General features: G+C 28.3%; 1 protein-coding gene across 2 annotated transcripts in view; it reads left to right on the top strand.

Moving 5' to 3' along the window:
* Positions 1-20,064, top strand: part of Ets98b (DNA-binding protein Ets98B) — a 56,303-nt gene extending 36,239 nt beyond the window's left edge. Inside the window, exons 1-6 of one of the 2 annotated variants that reach the window (XM_074253549.1) lie at positions 8,217-8,365; positions 8,632-9,032; positions 9,103-9,779; positions 12,490-12,644; positions 17,159-17,360; positions 18,890-20,063. In XM_074253549.1, coding sequence (XP_074109650.1) covers positions 8,351-8,365; positions 8,632-9,032; positions 9,103-9,779; positions 12,490-12,644; positions 17,159-17,360; positions 18,890-19,230 — 1,791 coding nt within the window. In that variant the 5' untranslated portion in view covers positions 8,217-8,350 and the 3' untranslated portion in view covers positions 19,231-20,063. Of the gene's footprint in view, positions 1-8,216; positions 8,366-8,631; positions 9,033-9,102; positions 9,780-12,489; positions 12,645-17,158; positions 17,361-18,889 lie in introns of those variants that run through there. The other variant, XM_074253548.1, reaches the window with a different exon arrangement.
* Positions 20,065-20,999: the final 935 nt, after the last annotated feature.

The following is a 20,999-nucleotide window of genomic DNA, read 5'->3' as shown; positions in this document are numbered from 1 at the left end:
TTTTTAAACTCAAGGAGTTTCTTTATCTGTAAAAAAATAAAACTCAATCTAACTACGCTGGTGTGAATAATTCTGAAGACAGAGACGAAGATTAAAACATCAGAATAGGACAAATAAATAAATAATATAAGAGTTCATTTTAATTCTATAGAAGATGAATAAAATTGACCTCGAGTTTTTATTTACAAATGATAAATAAACACGTATGTAATGTGTAATATGTAATAACAATAAATTTATACCGGCGTATGTAATTTTAAATAAATAAAAAATTTTAATTGTTATTTTGTATTTAAATATTATGTGTGTAATTATATAACTGATAAATGTTATAGATACTGGTGTATAGGCTTAAGCTTAATATATTGATATTGGCAAACGAGATCAAGGTATGCACTATGCCAAGAAAATATAGTACAGGACAATCCGTTGGTCATGTAAATCTTGTTGATAGTAATCGGTGGTGTAGTCGTTTTACGGTGTTGATCAATGTAACGGATCGGATAATATAAGAGTGATCGTGTTCCGCGGTTGTAACAACTCCCAGTACGCTAGTGAAGATTATTAATAAAAAACTAAAAGGAAGCTATCAACAGTTTGCATAGACGGAAGGAGTTGATGTGTTCACTGTACAGGCTAGATTGTTTTTAAATTAATGGTAAATTTATGATAGAGGTTCTGAGAGAAAAGTAAGAGTTGATTGACAAAAAATGTAAATAGTTATGACCGTGATTGAGTATTCGAGGCGAATAACTGTTAACTTTTATGATAATATGCCGGAGACAAGTTTGATTCATGATAATAAAGGTTGTTTATATGTGTGGAGAAAAGGATCGTTTTGGCTCGTTCCAAAAGATACTTTGTGAATGTAAATAAAATTTTTATTTTAATTTATTTTCACGCTTTTTGAAAAAAATTAATTTTTTATTTTTAATAATTAATGCCGATATTAATAAAAGACTTTGGAAAATATTTTACCCCATATTGTGAATTTTCATAGCCTGGAAATTGAGAAAAACAAATTTTTAATTTTGAAATAAAATTTAAACGCAGAAAGGCTTACATAATAAATTTTTTTTCATTTGCTTTGAAGTGCAAAGATCTGTTGACAAAGTCAGTGAACTTGAGCTACAAAATAAATAATTTATTTGTGATTAATACATACATATATAAAAAAAGACATACCCACAAACGATTGACATTTTCAAGGCGTGTAAACAGTTATTTGTGAATTTTTGATGAAGTTAAATGACTGTATGAATAATTTTGATAAGTATCTTTTTGACGTAAGGAACTATTTTTAAAAACAAAATATTGAAAAAAATTCGGACTGTTTTATTGAATAGTACGGCGAAAAAAAATCTCTTGATCCAAGAAAGTTATTTTAAGGAACTTGATCATCTAGGATCAAGCTGAAAAATTTTACAATTTAGAAACTGTTATTTTAGTTTGAGAGAATTTTTATTTAATTCAAGAATTTTTCGTATTGATTAAAATTGTTGAAATTTTTCAAAATAATTTTTTTAGTTCAAGAATTTCTATCTTAAATCCAGACAATTTTTTTTCAGTGCATACATAAAATATGTGTTTCGTATTTTGAATCTGGTTTGATGGATTAAATGTTGTTAAGTTTTGGGGAAAAAATATCATGGTTAAATAAATTGAATTATCTAAACAAAAAAAAAAAGATCAATTAGAAAAAATTCAAAATTCTCTTCAAGTTAAAATATTTTAACCACACTAAAGTTGACAGATATGAAAATTTTTTGAGATATTTATAGCAATTAAATTATTATAAAAAAAATTCAATTAAAAAGTTTCACATGTAAAAATTGATAAAAATTACAAGAGAAAATTTTTAGAAGCATTTTTTATTGTAATTGATTTATTAAAAAAATTTTTAAAATTAACAGCTGACTGCTAACTTAAAATATATTTTAAGGCAATTTTAATTGGTATAAAATGATTTTGGACTTTCTAAATATTTTTAAGTACTATAAATTAATAACTAAAAAAAATTTCAAATATAATGTTACTTATTTATCGGGTCATATTTAAAAAAAAAAATTTATTTGACATTTCACATAAAATAGTAGAATAAATATAAGTAAATTTTAATCCAAACAACTTTGCCAAGTCAGATAAAAACTTCTAGAATATTTAAATTTTTCAAGGATACGGTAGTGTCTTGCGCCAAGCTTACGTTTATCTTCCCCAAAATTAAAAAATTACAAATATCCTGCTATATAAAATTGATGACTAGTTTAGTATCGAAATTCTCGAAACTAATCGAAAGAATGGACCTTGACTTCTGATTGGTTTAGAATTAAAGCGCGCAATTTAAATTTCTAGTTTAAAAATAAGAATTTCGACATGTAGGTACTGAATACAAAATTTTTTACGTTCTAATAGTTTAAGAAAGTATGTTAAATCATTTTTAAAAGTCAATGTCAAATTCAAACTCGGTTATTCTGACTAGACTAATAAACTTCCGAATATGTATAAAATATAAGTAGTCATAAAACTACAATTTATTAACGCCACTAGAACTTATTTATCATTATCATAAATCATAATTTTATTTATGTAAACATTATTTATTAATGCAAAGTAAATATTTTTATGTTATGTATATAAACAAATAACACGCATTTTAATTTCAATTTATAAAAACGTCAATCTGTTTAGTGAGTGTATATAGTGATTGAGTTTGAGTTAAAAAAAAAAAAATGGTGTAGCATTTAAAAGATATATTTTCTCACGTTAGTGGTTGATATTAATAGAAAATCAAGCATGACACTTTGCTGCTCTCTGACCTTTTTGTTTTTGTTGATCTTTTGTCTTTTATGTATATTTTATATATTTTTTTTTGTAAATTTAATTTCATTGTTGGTGTTACCTGACCCGAGGAAAAAGAGGCGCGAGAAAACAATAACAGCTAACTCGCGAAATCGTTTAGGACCTTGAAGACGACGTGGCACGTCATGAAACACGGCTTAACATTCCAGCACAACGGCCGATCAGTTTAGTCATCGCTTCACGCTTTCGTGACATGTGCACTCTTACTCTTTATATTGTTGAATAAATATCCATCTACCTGTATTTATCTGTTACTGTTGACGTTATACTACAATAAAGGAGGGCTAAATTCCATTTTTTTTATTTATTTTTTTTTTTTTCAATTACACAATTTATTATAATCACTGTTTATTATAATTGTTTCAAAATTTTATAATTTTAATTGCGCATAGCTAATTAAGCACCGTGAAATATGAGCTGATACTGACAATACAACTGTGTCCATATTTATTGTTCAGTTCATTTGTTTTAAAATTATTTATAATTTAATTAACTTCATTTAACATGCAGCTAAAATTATAATTGAATTTAAAAATGAACAAATTGATTTTGTTTCATCTCTTTGTTTCGCTGAGTTCTTCTTAATGATTATAATTAACTGACACATCAATCTATTTCAATAATTATAATTATTTCTGAAATGTATGAATTAAAATTATTTTTGTCATTTAATCTTTAAAATTTTTTTGGTTTTTCAGTATTTAAAATTTCAGTTATTCTCTTTAATGCTCAAAATATTTTATAAACTATTAACCCCTTATTTTATTAACTACTGACATCCAGTTAATTTCATTTTATTTTCTTCAAATAATGAATTAAAAAAAATTTTTTTAATTTTGTCTTTAATATTAAATAAATAAATGTTGAACATTATAGTTAAGAATAAAAAATCGCACAATTAATTATTTTTTCTAAAACAAATAAATTATCTGGAAAAATAATTCTAAGTACAAAGAGAAGATTTGGAAAATTATGAGATTTTTTTTAAAACTGATTTTCTAAGAAAAAAAAATTTTCCGTAGATAAATTTTTTTATTGTAGTATATATTAATAATTTAAATGTTTATGTCGCGCATTAACAATAAGAACATAGCATTAATTTTCTGAAAAATGTTTAAAAGTTACATAATAAGAAGATTAATTAGCGTTCGATAAAAATAATTGAATAAAATTACCTTGAAGAATTTTTAAAAGAAAATCATTTCCAACAGAGTTTTTTAGTGACCTAATCAATTAATAAAGAGGAACACAGTATTTTTCCATAAGATAAGACCAAACATAATTATATTCAATTAAAAAACGAAAAGAAATCAATTTCACTCTCACTTCTTCGTAAATTTTTATGACGCCAGAGTTTTCAACACAATTCTGTTTAACGAACCAAAAGTACTAAATAGACGTTAATTATATTTATCTACAATTGTATAACATAGAGTGTTAAAAAAGGAATCGAGTGCACAGCACACCGATCGCTGACTTCTAAAAAAAAAAAAAACCCAAAAATTAAAAGTGACGCATTTGAAAAAAATGTTGCAAAAACATGAATCATAAGCTTTCAATTACTGTCTGATGCGTAATTCGAGTAAGATAATCTTCAAATAACATCTTAAAAATATTTAACTGTAAAAAACGGGATTCCTGAGAGATCCGGAGAAATTTATTCCAATCAAGTTCGATGATAATCATACTTATTATTAACTTGAAAAAATACGAGGAACATCTAATCAGAAAGTTATTTTTTATTTCATTCCGGAAAAAAATAATGCGTAAGTCTAATGTGTTGTATCAAGACAAATCGTGAGTGGTGACGTCACGGACAATTGGGAAAAGTGAGACATGGACTATTAGCAGGCGTATTTCCCCACGTGAGCTTATATAAATCAGCAAACTCATGATCCTTGAACTCGAACGCTCGTCAGAGTTCGATGAACCTTGTCTCAGGACATTAGTGTCCTCCATAGACTCATGAACAAATGACGTGTGAGCACACACATATCTGTATCTGTATCAGTATCGGTATCTGTATCTACATATATACCTATCACACACACATAAAGCGGCCATTTTGGATCGGTCTAGTTATACAAGTTTAGCACTGGATCCTATCTCTCAATTGCCTACATCACATCCGCCGCCGTTAGTTTCTTATCCACTTTCTTGCGATACATATATCCAGATTCCGTTTTCTCTTCTCTCTCAACTCGTATATATTTGTCTCGGCATCGTCTCGATTCTCGTCATTTTACAATTTAACGATTATTCACACCCACACAGACCGTTTTATTATATTATTTTATTTATCGATTTCGCAATATCCTCCGCTAACCTTTTTTATTATATCATTTAAAGTGTCTTATCCTCGCAGTACCCTCGGCCTTTTTCTATTGTCATGTCAGCAATAAAATCTGCTACACTACTATACACTCGGAATGATTGAGTGATCGGTTGAATTTGTAGCCTTAATTTTTATCAGTTAACATCGCCCCGTGAGCGAGTCCCACGGGATGTCATGGTGTGTTGTGGTGTCTTTAGTGTGTACATCACTGCATTATACTATAGACTCAGAGTAGACCAGCGTGAATTCCCATCAATGCACACAAACCTCCTTGCTAACCCAACAAGCATCGTAACCCTTATACTTACTATCCTACAAGATATAAACACTTGAGTGATATATTTTACTCACCCGTTATGCTCCGTCACATCCTCCTATCTATACATTATACATTTAACATTAGACGTCTACATATGTTTGTTGATATGTTTTTATACTATGTAATCTCATAAAAAATTTTTTGTATTTTTACAATTTTACATTAAGATTAGAATTGAAATTTTATAAAATTAGACTTTACTAAAAAAAATACTTCTTTTGAAAAAATTTTATTGTTTGAAAAATTGGTCAAACTTTATCAAAATGTTTTTTATTTAAGAAATTTTGGTCAAAAATTATTTTTCTGTCTTAAATTTATTTTACTTTTTTTTTGATAAAAAAAAAAAAATATGAAAATATTTGCATAAAAATTTGATGATTTATAGAAATTCCTGATTGTTTGTTTAAAAATGTAAGTACCAAAATGGTTGTTTAAATTTTACGTTTCATAGTCGTTTAATTTTTTCATCAATCTGCTGTAGAAAAACAAAGAAATGAAAGTAAAAAACAATTCAGGAATGTGAATTTTTTGGTTACATATTTTTTTTTATTAAAAATAAAGCATACCTCCGTTTCAAATAATAATCTAACACTTTAAAATTTTTTACTAGTACTTAAATTTTATTTTTATATAAAGTCCCTAAATTTTGTAAATTTATGTTGCAAAATCATTTGAAATTCTATAAAATTCAAAGAATTTAGAAAATTTTATATTTTTCAAATCATTGCTGAAAAAAAATTTTATAAAATTTCAATTGAGAAAATTTCTTGAATTTTTTTAATCTGTATAAAAAATTTTAAGAGTATTTGAAATATATTATAAAATTTCTTCGCAATGAAGAGGTTTATAAATTTTTCCAGGCTATTTTCAGTTTAAAGTTCCATCAAAACTTTTTTTATCTCAATAACTTTAACTGCAGACAGCATCACCTAGCCGATACGATCAATTGTGCATGTCCTCCGTCAAGTTGTCTCTTAACTTTTTTATTATATAATGTTATACACACATGTATTTTCGTTTATTGGCATTAAAAGCTTCACACTCGTTTGACCAGGCTTAACCTACAGCTCGTAAAATAGAGATAAGAATAAAATGAAATATAATATTATCCGCATTATTTATTATTTATAGTACATAAATAAATAAATAAATAAAAAATAAAAATTTTTTGTTTTATTACATCTTTATCCAACGTCACTTAACAATGTAGATCTCTCAATTTGATGATAATCGAAGGGTGTTTCGCGGTGAGTAAGGCTTGTTAGCTTTTAAAATTGTTCGAGCGAGAGAATTATTAAATGAAAATATGAAGAATAAAAAACTATTGGGAAAAAGATAAAGAAAGAGAGAGATGAAAGAAGGATAATTCAGGATAAATAAAGAAAGGCATAATCATTTATTTCGCTTGGCGACCTCTGGGATATGCACTACGTCAAGTTGTCAGAGCACGACCCCGCCTCAGCGTAGCCAAGATGCACTTGGGAACGTTGTAATGGGCTTACAAAGCGTAACAAACTGATGCGAGGTCAAGCACACGACGGGCAATAAACACACGCGCCGAGATAAACTGCCTTTATATTACGGCATCTCTCTCTTTCTTTTTCTCTTTCTATTCTTCTTCATCTTTACAGTCATCTCTAACCTGGTGAAAATCCTCGGACTGTTTGGTGAACGTAGACCGTATACCATCAGCAATTGCCCACGGGGATCTTGGCTAGAGAAACGTTCGGTTCATTTTAATGATGACAGATATTGTTAACGCATTTTACCATCCGACGCCTTTTATATACCTAACAAATATTCATCATCATCATTATATAATTATTGTTATTATTTCTGTGGTTGTTTAAATCAATAGTAGTGATAATTACAATTATATGTAATATTGTTGGGCAGATGAGTAGATGAAAATTATAATTGATGTCTTCAATTTTTTTAAAGCTTTCATTTCACAATGAAATAATTTAAAAATTAAATTATATGCTCAAGAAAAATTGATTACTCAAGTAAAAAAAATCAATTTATTTACTGAATTATTAACTGAATCAAAACTTCTAAACATCAAATTAAAGTCATTTATTAATGACCAATATTTACATGTTTTTGCAAATTTAAATTTAAAATTATTTAAAAAAATTTTGGAAAAATGCACACGGAAAGAACAAGATGCTACTGGATACCATCCCAGATTATACTGAGTGAAAAAAAATTTCAGATAGCAGCTAGTATAATCCAGATTACAATGAGTATAACCCAGATATCACCCAGTATAATCTGGATTATACTCACTACTATCTGAAAAAATTTTCACCACAGATATCACTGAGTATAATCTGGGATGACATCCAATGTCATCTTATTCTTTCCGTGTAGCAATGACCATTCAGAATTTTATAAAAATTTATATTTTTAAAATTAGTAAATTTTAAGTTTATTTTTATTTTGAAATTAACCAATATAGTGGTTTAATCATTTTTACATTCTATTTTATCTCAATTTTACTGATTAATACTACTATTATTTCTTTGTTACATTGTAGAATATAATTCCTACTTGTTATTGTCATGCTCAATTAAATTTGAACATAACTTAAAGCGTGAAATAAAGTCATGATTTCTTTTCTTTGTAATTATTGAAAAGAAAACTCAATAACAGATGTTTAATTATAGCAAAAAAGAAAAAATTAATAACTGAATCAAAACTTCTAAACATCAAATTAAAGTCACTTATTAATGACCAATATCTAAAAAATTGAGAAACAAAAATTATCAGTGATTGTAGTAAACTAAGAGTTCTAAAGAAATCTTAAATATTTAAATAAAATAAAAAAAAAAAACATGAATAAATCAAAGGTTTGATTTTTTCGAATATTTTGAGAAAAAAATTTTCAATTTCAGTAGAAAAAGATGTGATTATTAAATAAATATATCAAACATAAATTTTAAACAATTTTTGGAATTTTATTCCGAACACATTTGATAAAATCAGTAAAAAACGAGTCAAATATATTTTCGAACATTTTGATCGATTACAATATTTCCATAATTTATCTTTTAAATATTATTAGAATTGATTAAAATGAATAATAAAAATTAATCAAATAAAAATCATTTTCCAGATGCCACAAACGGTACCAACAGCTGTTGGGTTTTCGCCTTCATTCGAGTACACAGCATTTCAATTTGACTTGTCACTGCTACCGGATGATTACAACTCATCAGCAACCACTCACAGTCAAATGACATTGAAGCCCATACAAATAAAACAAGAAGTGCTATCCCCGAGGCCGGACTCACCTACAACATACCCGAGCCCTCCTTATCCCGGACTGACCGGTGCCTTGTCACCGAATTACTCCCGCGAAGCGTCACCGGGTTATCCCAGTAGTCCTTATTACGTACCTCAGAGCCCACAAAGCGCACATTTGTACCCAACCAGCCCGGAGCCAAGTCAACCAGTGAAGCCACCTGTTAAACGAGAAAAAAGTCTCGATTTGCTTACCATCCTCCAAGAATCCAGGTAATTATATTTTTTACTTTAACAAAAAAGTATTTTTAATTAATGGTTAATGGTTAACAACTTATTGCAGACTTTTAGCGGAGAGCCTTGGCTACAAAAAAGATTCCACAGACTGCACGGTACCATGTACGCCACCAAGGTCTGAAGAAGATATTTACAATTCTCTGGATACTGATTTCTTTCCAAAACGCGAAGAAACGAGCAACCCATTGTTGAAGGAAATTTTATTCAAGGAAGAACCGACGTCAACAAACTCACCTCAGCCAACAATTAGTCACCAGTCGTCAATTAGTTCACAGCCCTCGCCAGCTCCAGACCCTGAAAATTCGTCACTTCGCAGTCTTCTTTTCTCTTCTGATAACAAACAAGACACGAATTCCATCGACGATAATCGACACAAGACTCCGCTGATAATTCCCAAAATTGAGATCACAGACGAGGACACTTTCACGAGTCAAAAATTGTCAAGTCCGCTGAATCGGGAGGATGAAATCTTCAATCTCAAAGGCCAGAAAGGTGACCACCAATTGCTCCGCGAAGTCTTGAGGGACACCAGTTTTCAAAGGAAGTACAACCTAAGACCCGTCGATTTGGGGACCGTCGGCACGGGGTTTGTAGAAGACATGGAGAACAGCGAGTGTGTTGGTGATCTTGCTCGTGAACAAATCGAACCCGTCCTCAGTCTCGCCATCCAGCAGCTTCAAAAAGATTTCGATAACACCTGTGTCGCGCTTGGAATTCATCCTGGTGAGTTAACTCGAGGATTTTTTGTCAGGCTTTTGGTATTTAAATTAATTTGTCGGATGCTTGCGATTTATGTTGATGGGCAGGAAGCAAAAAATAATTAGCCGGAAACACCTGAGGCGAAAGACACTAAGACGTTGACCTTATTATAATGATCTGATGAGCAAGGTCAAAGTTGTTAGCTAGAAAATTGTGAACTTTGTTTTTTACGCGTCTAGAATTTGATTCATTTATTGTTTTGTGGCTATGGTTAATAAGTTCATTTTGGGGATTTGAGGAAAAAATTTTTAAAAGTCATAATTTGGTCTAGTGGCCTTTGAGGTTGTTTGGGTTAATTCCGTTTAATCAATAATTAGATCTATAATGTAAAAAACGATAGAGTTTATTAAAATTTAATAGAGAATGGAACAAAGTGAAGGATTTAAATCTTTATAGATCGGAGTTTCTTATCTCAAGAAAATTTGATTCTTGTTAAAATAATTTTATAAAATTCAGTCGATTGAGATAAGTTTATAAAATTTAGATATAAAAAGTATTTATCAAAATTTATTAAAAATCAATTAACAATATTATGATATAAAGCGATACAAAATACAGATAAAAAATATATTTTTAATAATTTACTTTTGACCATTCTTTTTTTCTAAGTAGATTTTTAATTTATTTTATTTTATTAAAAATTTGTTATATTATTTATTTATTGCTAATATATTTAATTTAGTTCAACATCTATTTTTAATATAAACTATTTTCATGGGATATTATTAATTACTTATTATGAAAATTAGAAAAATTTCCAGACAAATTATTACTTTGAAGTTGAAACATTGAATTTTTTACACGAATCCTCTATCTCTGTAATTACAAAAATTTAGTTTCTGCTTGGGGGCGTTGAAAATGAAGTTAAATATTTCAAAAATCATAAAAATTAGCATATGGTAGTGAACTCGAGAGCCTTAACTTCAAAATCCCACAGCCGAAGACATGAAATTTTCAAACAATAAGTCCAATTTCTTTTCCTAAGTGTCGGCATATTTAATAGTATTAGTAGCAGTAATACAACTGAGCGTTTAATTTAGCCCCGGGTAACCTTAAGCATATAAAACATACTTCCGAGTCTTTCTCCTTTTACCTCTAATCTATATACTAGTGGTATGGAAAACAACAAAACTAAACGTACTCGATCCATAATCGACACGTAAGCTGGCTGGAATCGCCTGAGGCTAGTTGTCGCTTAGCTCCCGACCGGTTTCTCACTATTGGTCTAAACCATACAACCACATACTCAACACACAACACACAACTCGCATGATGTCACGCCGAGGAATAAGTTATGGAGCTATCGAAGGCATGTGTCTTGGCAGCAGTTACGAAACCTCGATGTTGCCTCGTCCCAAGGTCGTTAAGTGGCCCTGGTATTCGGCATCCAGTTTATGTTTTTTCCGGTATCTAATATAATGTAACACTACACATCTTGTCTATAAATAACTATCATTTTACTAATTTTATATGCAAACAATGAAAGAGCAAGGGCTGCTCGTTCTATCCCGTGAAAAAATTTTTTGTTGTCGCTAATTTTTATTTCTGGCCATGTGTGTCTTAATATGGTCTGATTTGGTCATATACGGCTAAATCAGACTATATGTGACGATTAAAAAATAATTTCTTGTAATTTTTTATTTTTTTAGAATTGTAAACCTCAATTAACATGTTGCATTGAATAAAAATTGGTTTAGTAAGTGATTAAATAAAATAAAACACGGAAAAAAGAAAAATTACATTATACAATGTAACGTGGCGCTTTGTATAAAAAACTGGAAAAATTACAGTTTCAGATTATAATTATTACAGATTTTTTAAAAATTACATTGTAAAATGTAAACATTACATTGAAAGCTCTGAAAATTAACATTCAAAGTTTGATTTTAGGAAAATGTTATTTCAAACTGTAATTTTTCTAGTTTTAAATACGACAGGACACTTATTACTATTTATAATATAATTTTTTGATTTTTCTTTTTTCCGTGAAAACGTTAGATAAGTTCTTTAAGAGAGTCAAAAGACTTCAAAATTAACTCTCTTGCATGGAGATAATTCAACGATCATGCGCCCTTCGGCGGAGATTTTTAAAACTACTTTTAGTTTTTTTTTTCTTTATTTTCTTTTGCTGGTGTTGTCCAGCTGGAGTTTATGGATATCATGTAAAGCCAATGTTTGTTCAGCAATGAGCCGAGTCCTTACAGTCGAAGAGAATCGAAAATTAACCTGGCGTATATCGAAAATTATCCGACCATGGTGGAACTCGAACCCATGCCTGGCCAGTAACCGTCGTTCGAAGTCAATCACGTTAACCATTCGGCTACAAGTACTGGTTCACTACCTTCAGTTGAAAAATTATATTAAGCTAGATATGTTATGATATGACCTAGCAGAAAATTTTTTCACGAAATTTTGACTTAGTTCTTGTAAAAAATTCAATTATTCTACTTCCTTTTTTGTTAATTTTCATTAAAATAAATCATGTAAAAGCAATTAATTTTTTGTTACACATTCTGGAATTTTTTAGTGCAGTGATCGGTAGCATAAACTCAATTTTACTCTACTCTCTCCTCTTCAGTCCAGAATAATTATTATAAATAACAGCCTACTAAAAATTTCTCTTGTCTCTTGATTTAAAAAAAAAAAAATGTTAAATTATTAAATTATTTTAAAGAACCTCGTCGCTGGAGTGCTGCTGACGTTGCTGCCTGGGTCCAGTGGGCCCGAAGACAATTACAGCTGCCATCAGTACCCCTTGACAGTTTCAACATCGACGGAGAAACACTTGCATCTCTAACGGAAGAAGATTTCTGCCATCGCGCGCCTCAGGTAAATTTAACATCAATTTAAGCTTTAAGTGATAAACCACAGAAAAATTGTATTTTTCATTTTTATTGCCGCTATAAAAATAATTTTAAATCCCGAAGCCCAAGCCGATGACGTTTCAATTGAATCACAATATTAATTTCATTTTTTTTCCTTTTTTTTTTTCGTTCTTCATTCTTGTCGTGGCGCCATACCTCGAGATTATTGCGGAACCTAACGGATTCTCCTGGTCGCGGTCTCGGACAGGGCCAGCAGCGTTGTACCAACATAAATACATACACAGTACAAGGAATAAATTGAAATATATATATGTATAACCATAAGTATGAGTGTACGTGGTCTCGGACGATTGCGCGATTTGGGTGGAAAGGAAAGTCCGCGGTGAAAGTGAATTTCTGAGAAATCCACGTGCGTCGTTCCTTTGGTATTTTTCCTCGTAAAACATTTACTTGGTCATATTATTTTTTGTACGGCAAAATATATATGTATACATATGAACAATAAAGTGATATATATATATATATATATATATATATATATATATATATATATATATATATATATATATATATATATATATATATATTTAAACGTACGTATCCAATATTGTACGAATAGAGAGCAGGGTTTAAACTCTTGTGTACGTTTTAAATGCTGAGCGAAGGCGTTGGAATTTAACCGAGAATTTACCATCACATCAGACAGTAACATACAGACTTACAATTGGCAGTATAGTAGCGTTGTACAATCACTAGTCGATTACAGATTAAACCCACGATAGCGGTATATACTTAATGAAAGCGAATTGTTACTTTGACCTTGATCAATAGTAGTTGTAACTCAATATATACCAGACTTTAATCATTTATTTTACTCTTTTTCTCATTTTTTTTGTTTTATGTTATACTTATATTAGTTACTGAGACTGACCTCACTGTAATTATTATTATATTATTAAATTTTATATATTTATGATTACTATCATTATTAATACTATGAACAATTTTACAAAATTAAGACGTTTTGTATTAGAGTTTAATTTTAGAAAATTTTGTAAAATTTTACGAACGTTCATGAAGTTTTTTGAAATTTTACAAATTTCTATAAAACTTTATGAATTTTACATTGCAAGAAAAACGATTAGAAGAAACATTTTATCAGATTTTATGAAATTTCGTATATATCTAAATAAAGTAAAATATTTTACAAAATATTACATTGCAAAAAAAAATGATGGATGAAATTTATGAAAAATAATATTCTTTTTATTTTACTAAATAATAACTTTGCTTTCAATCTTAACTTCAAAAAATTCAAGGTCTTGAAAAATTTCAAAACTTACGAATTTAACGCTGTAATAGAAATAACGGGGAAGACTTCGTTAATGGAATTTTATAAAATTGAATAATTTTTTTTTAATACTACGCTCCACAAGGAATGACTATTGCATCAAATTTTGTGATAGACTGTAAAAAATTTTCGGATTAAATGCATGCTAGATTTTCATTTTATTTAATTCTTCCGGAGTGTTTTATTTTTATTTTATTTAATTCTACTCTGAGTTAATTCCCGATGTTTTAGAGTATCGTTGGTAAAATTTTTCAAATCGTATTTAAATTTACTCATAAAAAAATTCCATAAAATTTTACAAAATTTATAGATAAAAAAATTGTCATTTCTAATTTTAATTTTATGAGTTTTGATAAAATTCTAACATTTCAATAAAACTTCACAAAATCATTTTATACCGAGTTATTATTTGACACTTTTAATCTAAAGCTTCTTAACAATAATAAACAAGTATATATTTAGCAAAATAATTTATTTAAAGCATTAAAATCTATTTTCTGCAATAAATACTAAATTTAATTGCCCGTGAAGGTTTACTTAATAAACAAACCGGTAATGTAAATAATAACAAAAAATATTATCAGTTTATATTTAGGTCTAAGTATCTAAATAGACACACATAAATAACGAAAAAGAAAAAAAAATAAAATAAAAATAGTTACAAATATAAATAAAAGCTTAAGACGTGATTTATCTTGAATCCTCATCTTGAGTCATCCATCACACAACGATGGATTATTTCGCAAATCCTCGATGTACAACACATGACTGGCTAATTTCAATGCTCCGTAACATAAAGTTTAAGTTACAGAAGATATCTTGCTCGGCTCGGTTAAACACTGAAAAAAAATAGGCACATTTTCTCCCTATGCTACAATCCATCGGATCGAGCGACTTGTAGCTAAAACTTACAGCTGAGACTCTACTTCTTTTACAATAACAACAGCCGCGAGTTGCGCGATCAATTGATCTAGTTGCGCGATCACGATCGAACCTATTTCAGTACAATATTTATACATACATATTTGCTTTTTTTATACTATTATGGACTAATGGTATTTCGAAAGATACAATGCACAAGATGTTACGAGTAATGTTTTGTTGTAATATTGGTCCGTTCGATTTAGAACCATCAGTTCAATGTAAACCCGTGCACATGCTATTTTATAATGTTACAATTATTTTTCAACCTAATGAGAGTGGTACTCACAATAACAATAATAACAATCACAATTAATGCAGTGTCAGAAAAACCAATTAAAAAATTATATCTTAAATGATAAAACTAAACAAATTACAGTTTCAGATAAAATTTTTTTGAGATCTCATGATAAAAAGTAATTTTTACGGTTTTAAATTAGAATTTCAGTTAAATCATTATTCAATTTCCTTAAATGTTAAACCCTAAAAAATCGTTCTTCTATTTGAATAAATTTTTATGTTTATTTATTAGGAAATTTTATTGAACTGAGCAAAAAAAAACTTTGACAAAAATGTAATTTTTTAGCCTAAAGTTTTGCCTTATTGACGATCATTAAAGAACAACTAAGATGTTCTTAAATATAGAATTTAATGATTTAATTAAAAAATTTTTTCTTAATTGAATAATGTTTTATTTTAGTTGAAATTGATTTTTTCTTCCCCGTAAATTACTCAAATTAAGAATCGAATATTTTTTTCGTAAGTCAATGGTCCCTTTAGAAAGATAGTTAAATAAATGATTTATTTATATGCTTTTCCGGGCAAATAAACAAAATAATGTTTGAAAATTTTAATTCAAAAGAGAATTTTTTACCCGTGTAAAAAAACTTGATTTATTATGATTTTCAAATTTCCAAATAAATATAACTTCAAAATGTATTTTCTTAAAAAAATGTCGGAAAAAAAAATCAATAAGTCTATTGATGTCACAATCAATCGAAATTGTTTATGCACGGGGTATTATTGTTGCAAAGAACAATCACTTGCAAGAAAGAAATTCATACATTTTTTTGCAAGAGAATTGGAATGATTCTTAACAAAAAAAAAAAAACTTCTTGCACCTAGAAAATTTTAAGGAAGACCGAAGTTATTTTGGAGGAAAAAGAAATTTTTTTGGCTTAAGAAACTTTGACTTCATTCAAGAAATTTTAAATCTTTCTTAACCCTTCAGGACATAAGCTATGAGATTTTTTCTCACGCAACAAAATTTAAAATAATGAATGTCGCTGCAGTGCAAGACACTAAAAAACACCTATGTCCTGACGGGTTAATTTTTTTTTGAGCCAAGAAAATTTACCTTTAGCCACGAATTTTTTTTTTTTTTTTTCAGTGCATAGTTATTTTTGTTTCAAAACATAAATTAAAAAATAAAATTCAAAGTAAGAGTAAATTTTTTTGCACGGGCAGGAAATATTAAATATTGTTAAAACTAGATCACCATCATCAAAATAGTTTGAATTTTTTACAATTGATTGATAACCATCATCTATTATCATTATCATAAAATTCTCGGCATGCCTGAGAGGAAAAATAAAAATTCTTTTCCCGGTGTACTTACCAAGTAGATACCAAGAGTGCAGAGGATCATTTAAAATATTATTCAGCTATGCACAGGATAGGTGCGTTTAAGAATTATCAGTATGTAGTACTGGTAGTGGTTAAGCTGCTGCTGTTGCTGTTGTTGTTGGTGATCTCTAATAAAGCAAAGACCATACATTAAATGTTAAACAGTAAGAGCAAGACGTGCGTCATCATTGTCGACGACACGTGAGTCGAGGCTCGATTGGCTGGTACTTGTACTGTTGTTATTATCGGTATTGTATGTTGTATGTACTGACCAGGTCTCGAGCAGTTTATGCCAGCCAGCCGTTTAGTTGTTGACTATGCGAACCAAGTAGGTCACTCACTACTATATACACCATAGCCATCGACTCTGTTGCGTCGCCGCTTTCTCTTTGCGGTGTGAGCCTCATACTTGATGCCCGAGAATTAAATAAATAACAAAAAATTATAATAATAATAATAATTAAAGAAAGAAGAAAGAAATGAAGAATGAAGAAGTGTAAAGAAAAAAAATTGAAATTCTAGTCGTAATTGCATCAGACCATCAATTTATTTTATCATTATTGTTATTACTGTTGATGTGTATTTATCTTAAATGTATTTGTCATTTTTTTTTTGTCTAGTGTGGAAGTATGCTGCACGCGCAATTAGAAATTTGGAAGGCTGCCGTGGAGGAGTCACCAAGAAATACTCTAGCTGCTTCTTGGAGTCCTACTAGCGTTGTCCAGCCATCTCCAGTCAGCACAAGTGATCTCAATTCATCGCTAAACGCGCCTGATGCTTCATCTTCTTCGGCTTCTTCGTGTAATTTGGATTTAACTGATGGTAATTATAATTGCTAATCAGATAATAATCATAATTGTATAATGAGTCGTTCAGTTTGTTGTTGTTGATGTTTGATTGATTGAGGAGATAAAAATGAGAATGTAATTAATCATGAAAATGTTAAAATTAGTAAAATAGGAAAAATTGTTTGAATTGTTGAAAACTTTTTTTTATGATGAATTAGCAATCGAATTTCTATAAAAAAATGTCATAGCAATATTTTGAAAATTCAAAAGAATTTATTGTTAAAATTCAGGGTCCGACTGCAAAACTTTGTGTATCAATAAACGTGTAACATAAAATATGTGATCGCATTTTATTTACATGTTTAAAATTTCAAGTGAAAATGTGTGTTAAATTAACACATTTGAAAAAATGATACATAGTTTTAACAAACCGGTGCATAATTTTGCATGTTTCATCCGTGTGTATTTTTTTGCACAAAAAAGGTATTAAAGTTAAATGTTTCATCATAATGATATCCGGGTCAAAAATTTAATCCATTTTAGGATTAATAAACATTTTTAACATTTTTCATCCAATTTAACTTTATGTTTTTATTTTTAATGCATAATATTTTCTAAATATTTTTAATGAGCTTTTTATTGAAATTGTTAATAGATAAATATATAATAGAATAAAAAAATAAAAGATTTTAAGAAACATACTTATGTGATCAAGATAAAGAATATTTATGAATGACTCAATAATTTATCAAGATTTTGTCGATTTATTTTACTGAACATTAATTTTATTGATTATTTTTATCAAACAGTAAAAAATTAGAAATTTCACTGTAAATTCAAAACAAATTTAATTAAATTCCAACATTGAAAATATCCAGTTAATTATAATGTTAAATTTTATTTAGAATTTTCATTTCAAAAATTATTTTTGCATAAAAGATTGAATTTTTATCAGTTCTTTGAAAATTTTTATTCCAATTAATTATTTACATTTTCATTACTTTCTTTAAAAATTTCAAAAACAAGTAATAAATTTTGTATTTATGGTAATTGAAACTCATAAATGTATTTTTTCATTATTAAAGTTGACTACTTGATTAAATTACGAACCTTAAGCTTTAAACTTTTTGGGCTGAAAATAATTAAATTGTCAAGTTATAAAAATTCAGTCTTTTTTCGTTCAAATTACTTTGAACAATGTAAATTAATTAATTTAAAGCTATTATTTTAAGTGAAAGTTAAAGAGCGATACTTGAAATATCTGAATATTATTCATGGTCTTATAATTGAGGCCTTGTACTATTTTTATCGAATTATTATTCATTAATACTGTAATTGATTTCCAGAGCTCAAAATTTCTGAACTCATCAAACTGTCCTAAAATTTTCATAACTATTTTCAATTCTTAGACAAAATAAAATTTAGAAATTTAAAACCATCAAGAGCAAAAAAACCGGTTTTCTATTTTTGTGGCAAATCAAATTCCGGTTGTGATCTCAATTTATCAAATTACTTAATATAATAAATAAATAATAAAAAACTCGTCCGATATTTTATTTACAGACGAAGATGACGACGTAGCCGCAGTAACGCCAGTTAATGACGGAGGAAAGATACGTAACGGTGGATCCCACATCCATCTGTGGCAATTTCTGAAAGAATTACTTCAGAGTCCCGGGTTACATGGCTCGTGTATACGCTGGCTGGATCGCACGAAAGGAGTTTTCAAGATCGAGGACTCGGTGCGTGTCGCAAGGTTGTGGGGTAAACGTAAAAATAGACCGGCCATGAACTACGACAAGCTCAGCCGTAGTATCCGGCAGTACTATAAAAAAGGCATAATGAAGAAAACAGAACGCAGCCAGAGGTTAGTCTATCAGTTCTGTCATCCCTACAGTTTATAAATTTATTTTATATTATTTTTAATTAAAAAAAAAAAGAAATGTTCAGTTTGGCCATATTTACGTTGAATATTGGTACTCGGCAATTCTTTAAGGGCTTCCGGTTCTTGCTGACAAAGAACTTTCAGAAAAAAATCGTGTGATTGTAAATTTTAAAATAAGAGCCACTGTATCCATGATATGATTTTTATAAATATTTTACTAATTATAAATTATGAACCTACAACATGACTAATGTTTACGTCTTTGTGTCGTTATTATTTGTTACTAATACTAGTTTGTAATTTCATAAATCCTGTCGTTACGTAATATATTTATTTATTAAATAATAAACTGGAAACAATCGATTACAGGCCGGTTATTTTTTATTTTAATTTTATTATTATCTCTATCATCATTAGTTTACTTATTAAAATTACAATTATAAATATAATTGCGTGTTACTTAATTATGCGCGGTGAATTTTGTTAAAAACCTGGCAAGTTTGTAAATAAATACAATTACTATTTTATTTATAAAAAAAGAAAGCATATTTCTTTTATTTGTCTCAACTTTTCAACATTTTAACGTTATCTTAAACAACTTTTTCCACTTACTAAGTGTCTTATCTGTTTGCTGAACCTTGCCAACTTAAAACTTATATTAATTGTTTGTGTACAGTGTACTAAAAATACTTAAGTAAATACTCAAGACAACGAACAATTGTCTTTACTGTTTTAATCTATGTTTAAAAATTTGATATTGAAGCATTTTTACGTATGTAAAATATTTAATTATGAGTGTAGCAATTAAAAAAAAAAATTTATTAATAATTTTTTGTAAAAATTTTTTTAATAAAAAAAATTAATTTGAGAATTTTACAAAATTTTTTTGAAACAATATTTTTGATTTTTTTTTACAATCCATTTAATTAAAAATTATAAAAAATTTTTAGAAATTAGTCTGTTTATTTTACACTCATATTCACATGATTTTTATTAAAAAAAATTCTTAGGAGTAATAAAAAACTTACATAATCTCAAATAACTCAGGTGAGTTATTTACAACTTATAATAAAAAGGATTAAAATTAATCGTACTTAAGTATAATTATTTATTATTAATAACAATAACTGTCGCTTTAACTAGCGTTACTCGGGATATTGGTACGTCCATTACAATTATAATTACAAGTAACAATAATCATAGTAATAATTATTCATAAAATAACAACCATAAAATATAGGTTTAAAAATTGCAATTTAATTTATTTATGTGCTTGATGATTTAAAAGGAAATTATTTTAATTTTAATGAAATACACAGAAAGAAAAATTTCTTGACTGGAGAACAAAATTCTTGGCTCAAGAAAATTTTCGAGTGCCTGAAGGAAGACCGAAGTTGTGTTGGCCAAAGTAAAAATTTTTTTTGAAATTTTATTCTTGGTGGAAGAAATTTTTTCTTAATTCAAATTATCATAAATACTTGATATAATAAATTTTTATATTCGATCAAGATTTTTAGATACTTTAGAGAAGCAGCGCCACCTACTTCAGCTGAGGAAAAAATTTTCTCAATTTGAGAAAATTTTTTTCTTGAATATTTGATACCCATTTTAGATTATTTTAGTGTTCAATTATACATATTGAATGAAAAAAATGATTCAATATTATTTGATCTTCTCATTTGACATGTTAATCAATAAAAATATTAATGAAAATTTACTTCTATCGAGATATTTAAATTTGTGGAGCAAGAGAGAAATTTTCTCGAGACAAGAAAATTTACTTCTATC

The sequence above is a fragment of the Cotesia typhae genome, unplaced genomic scaffold (genome assembly GCF_013202065.1).
Source record: "Cotesia typhae breed Kobodo isofemale line unplaced genomic scaffold, CoteBio_Ctyphae scaffold_13, whole genome shotgun sequence".
NCBI classification, from domain to species: domain Eukaryota; kingdom Metazoa; phylum Arthropoda; class Insecta; order Hymenoptera; family Braconidae; genus Cotesia; species Cotesia typhae.
This window is presented reverse-complemented; position numbering and strand designations above follow the sequence as displayed.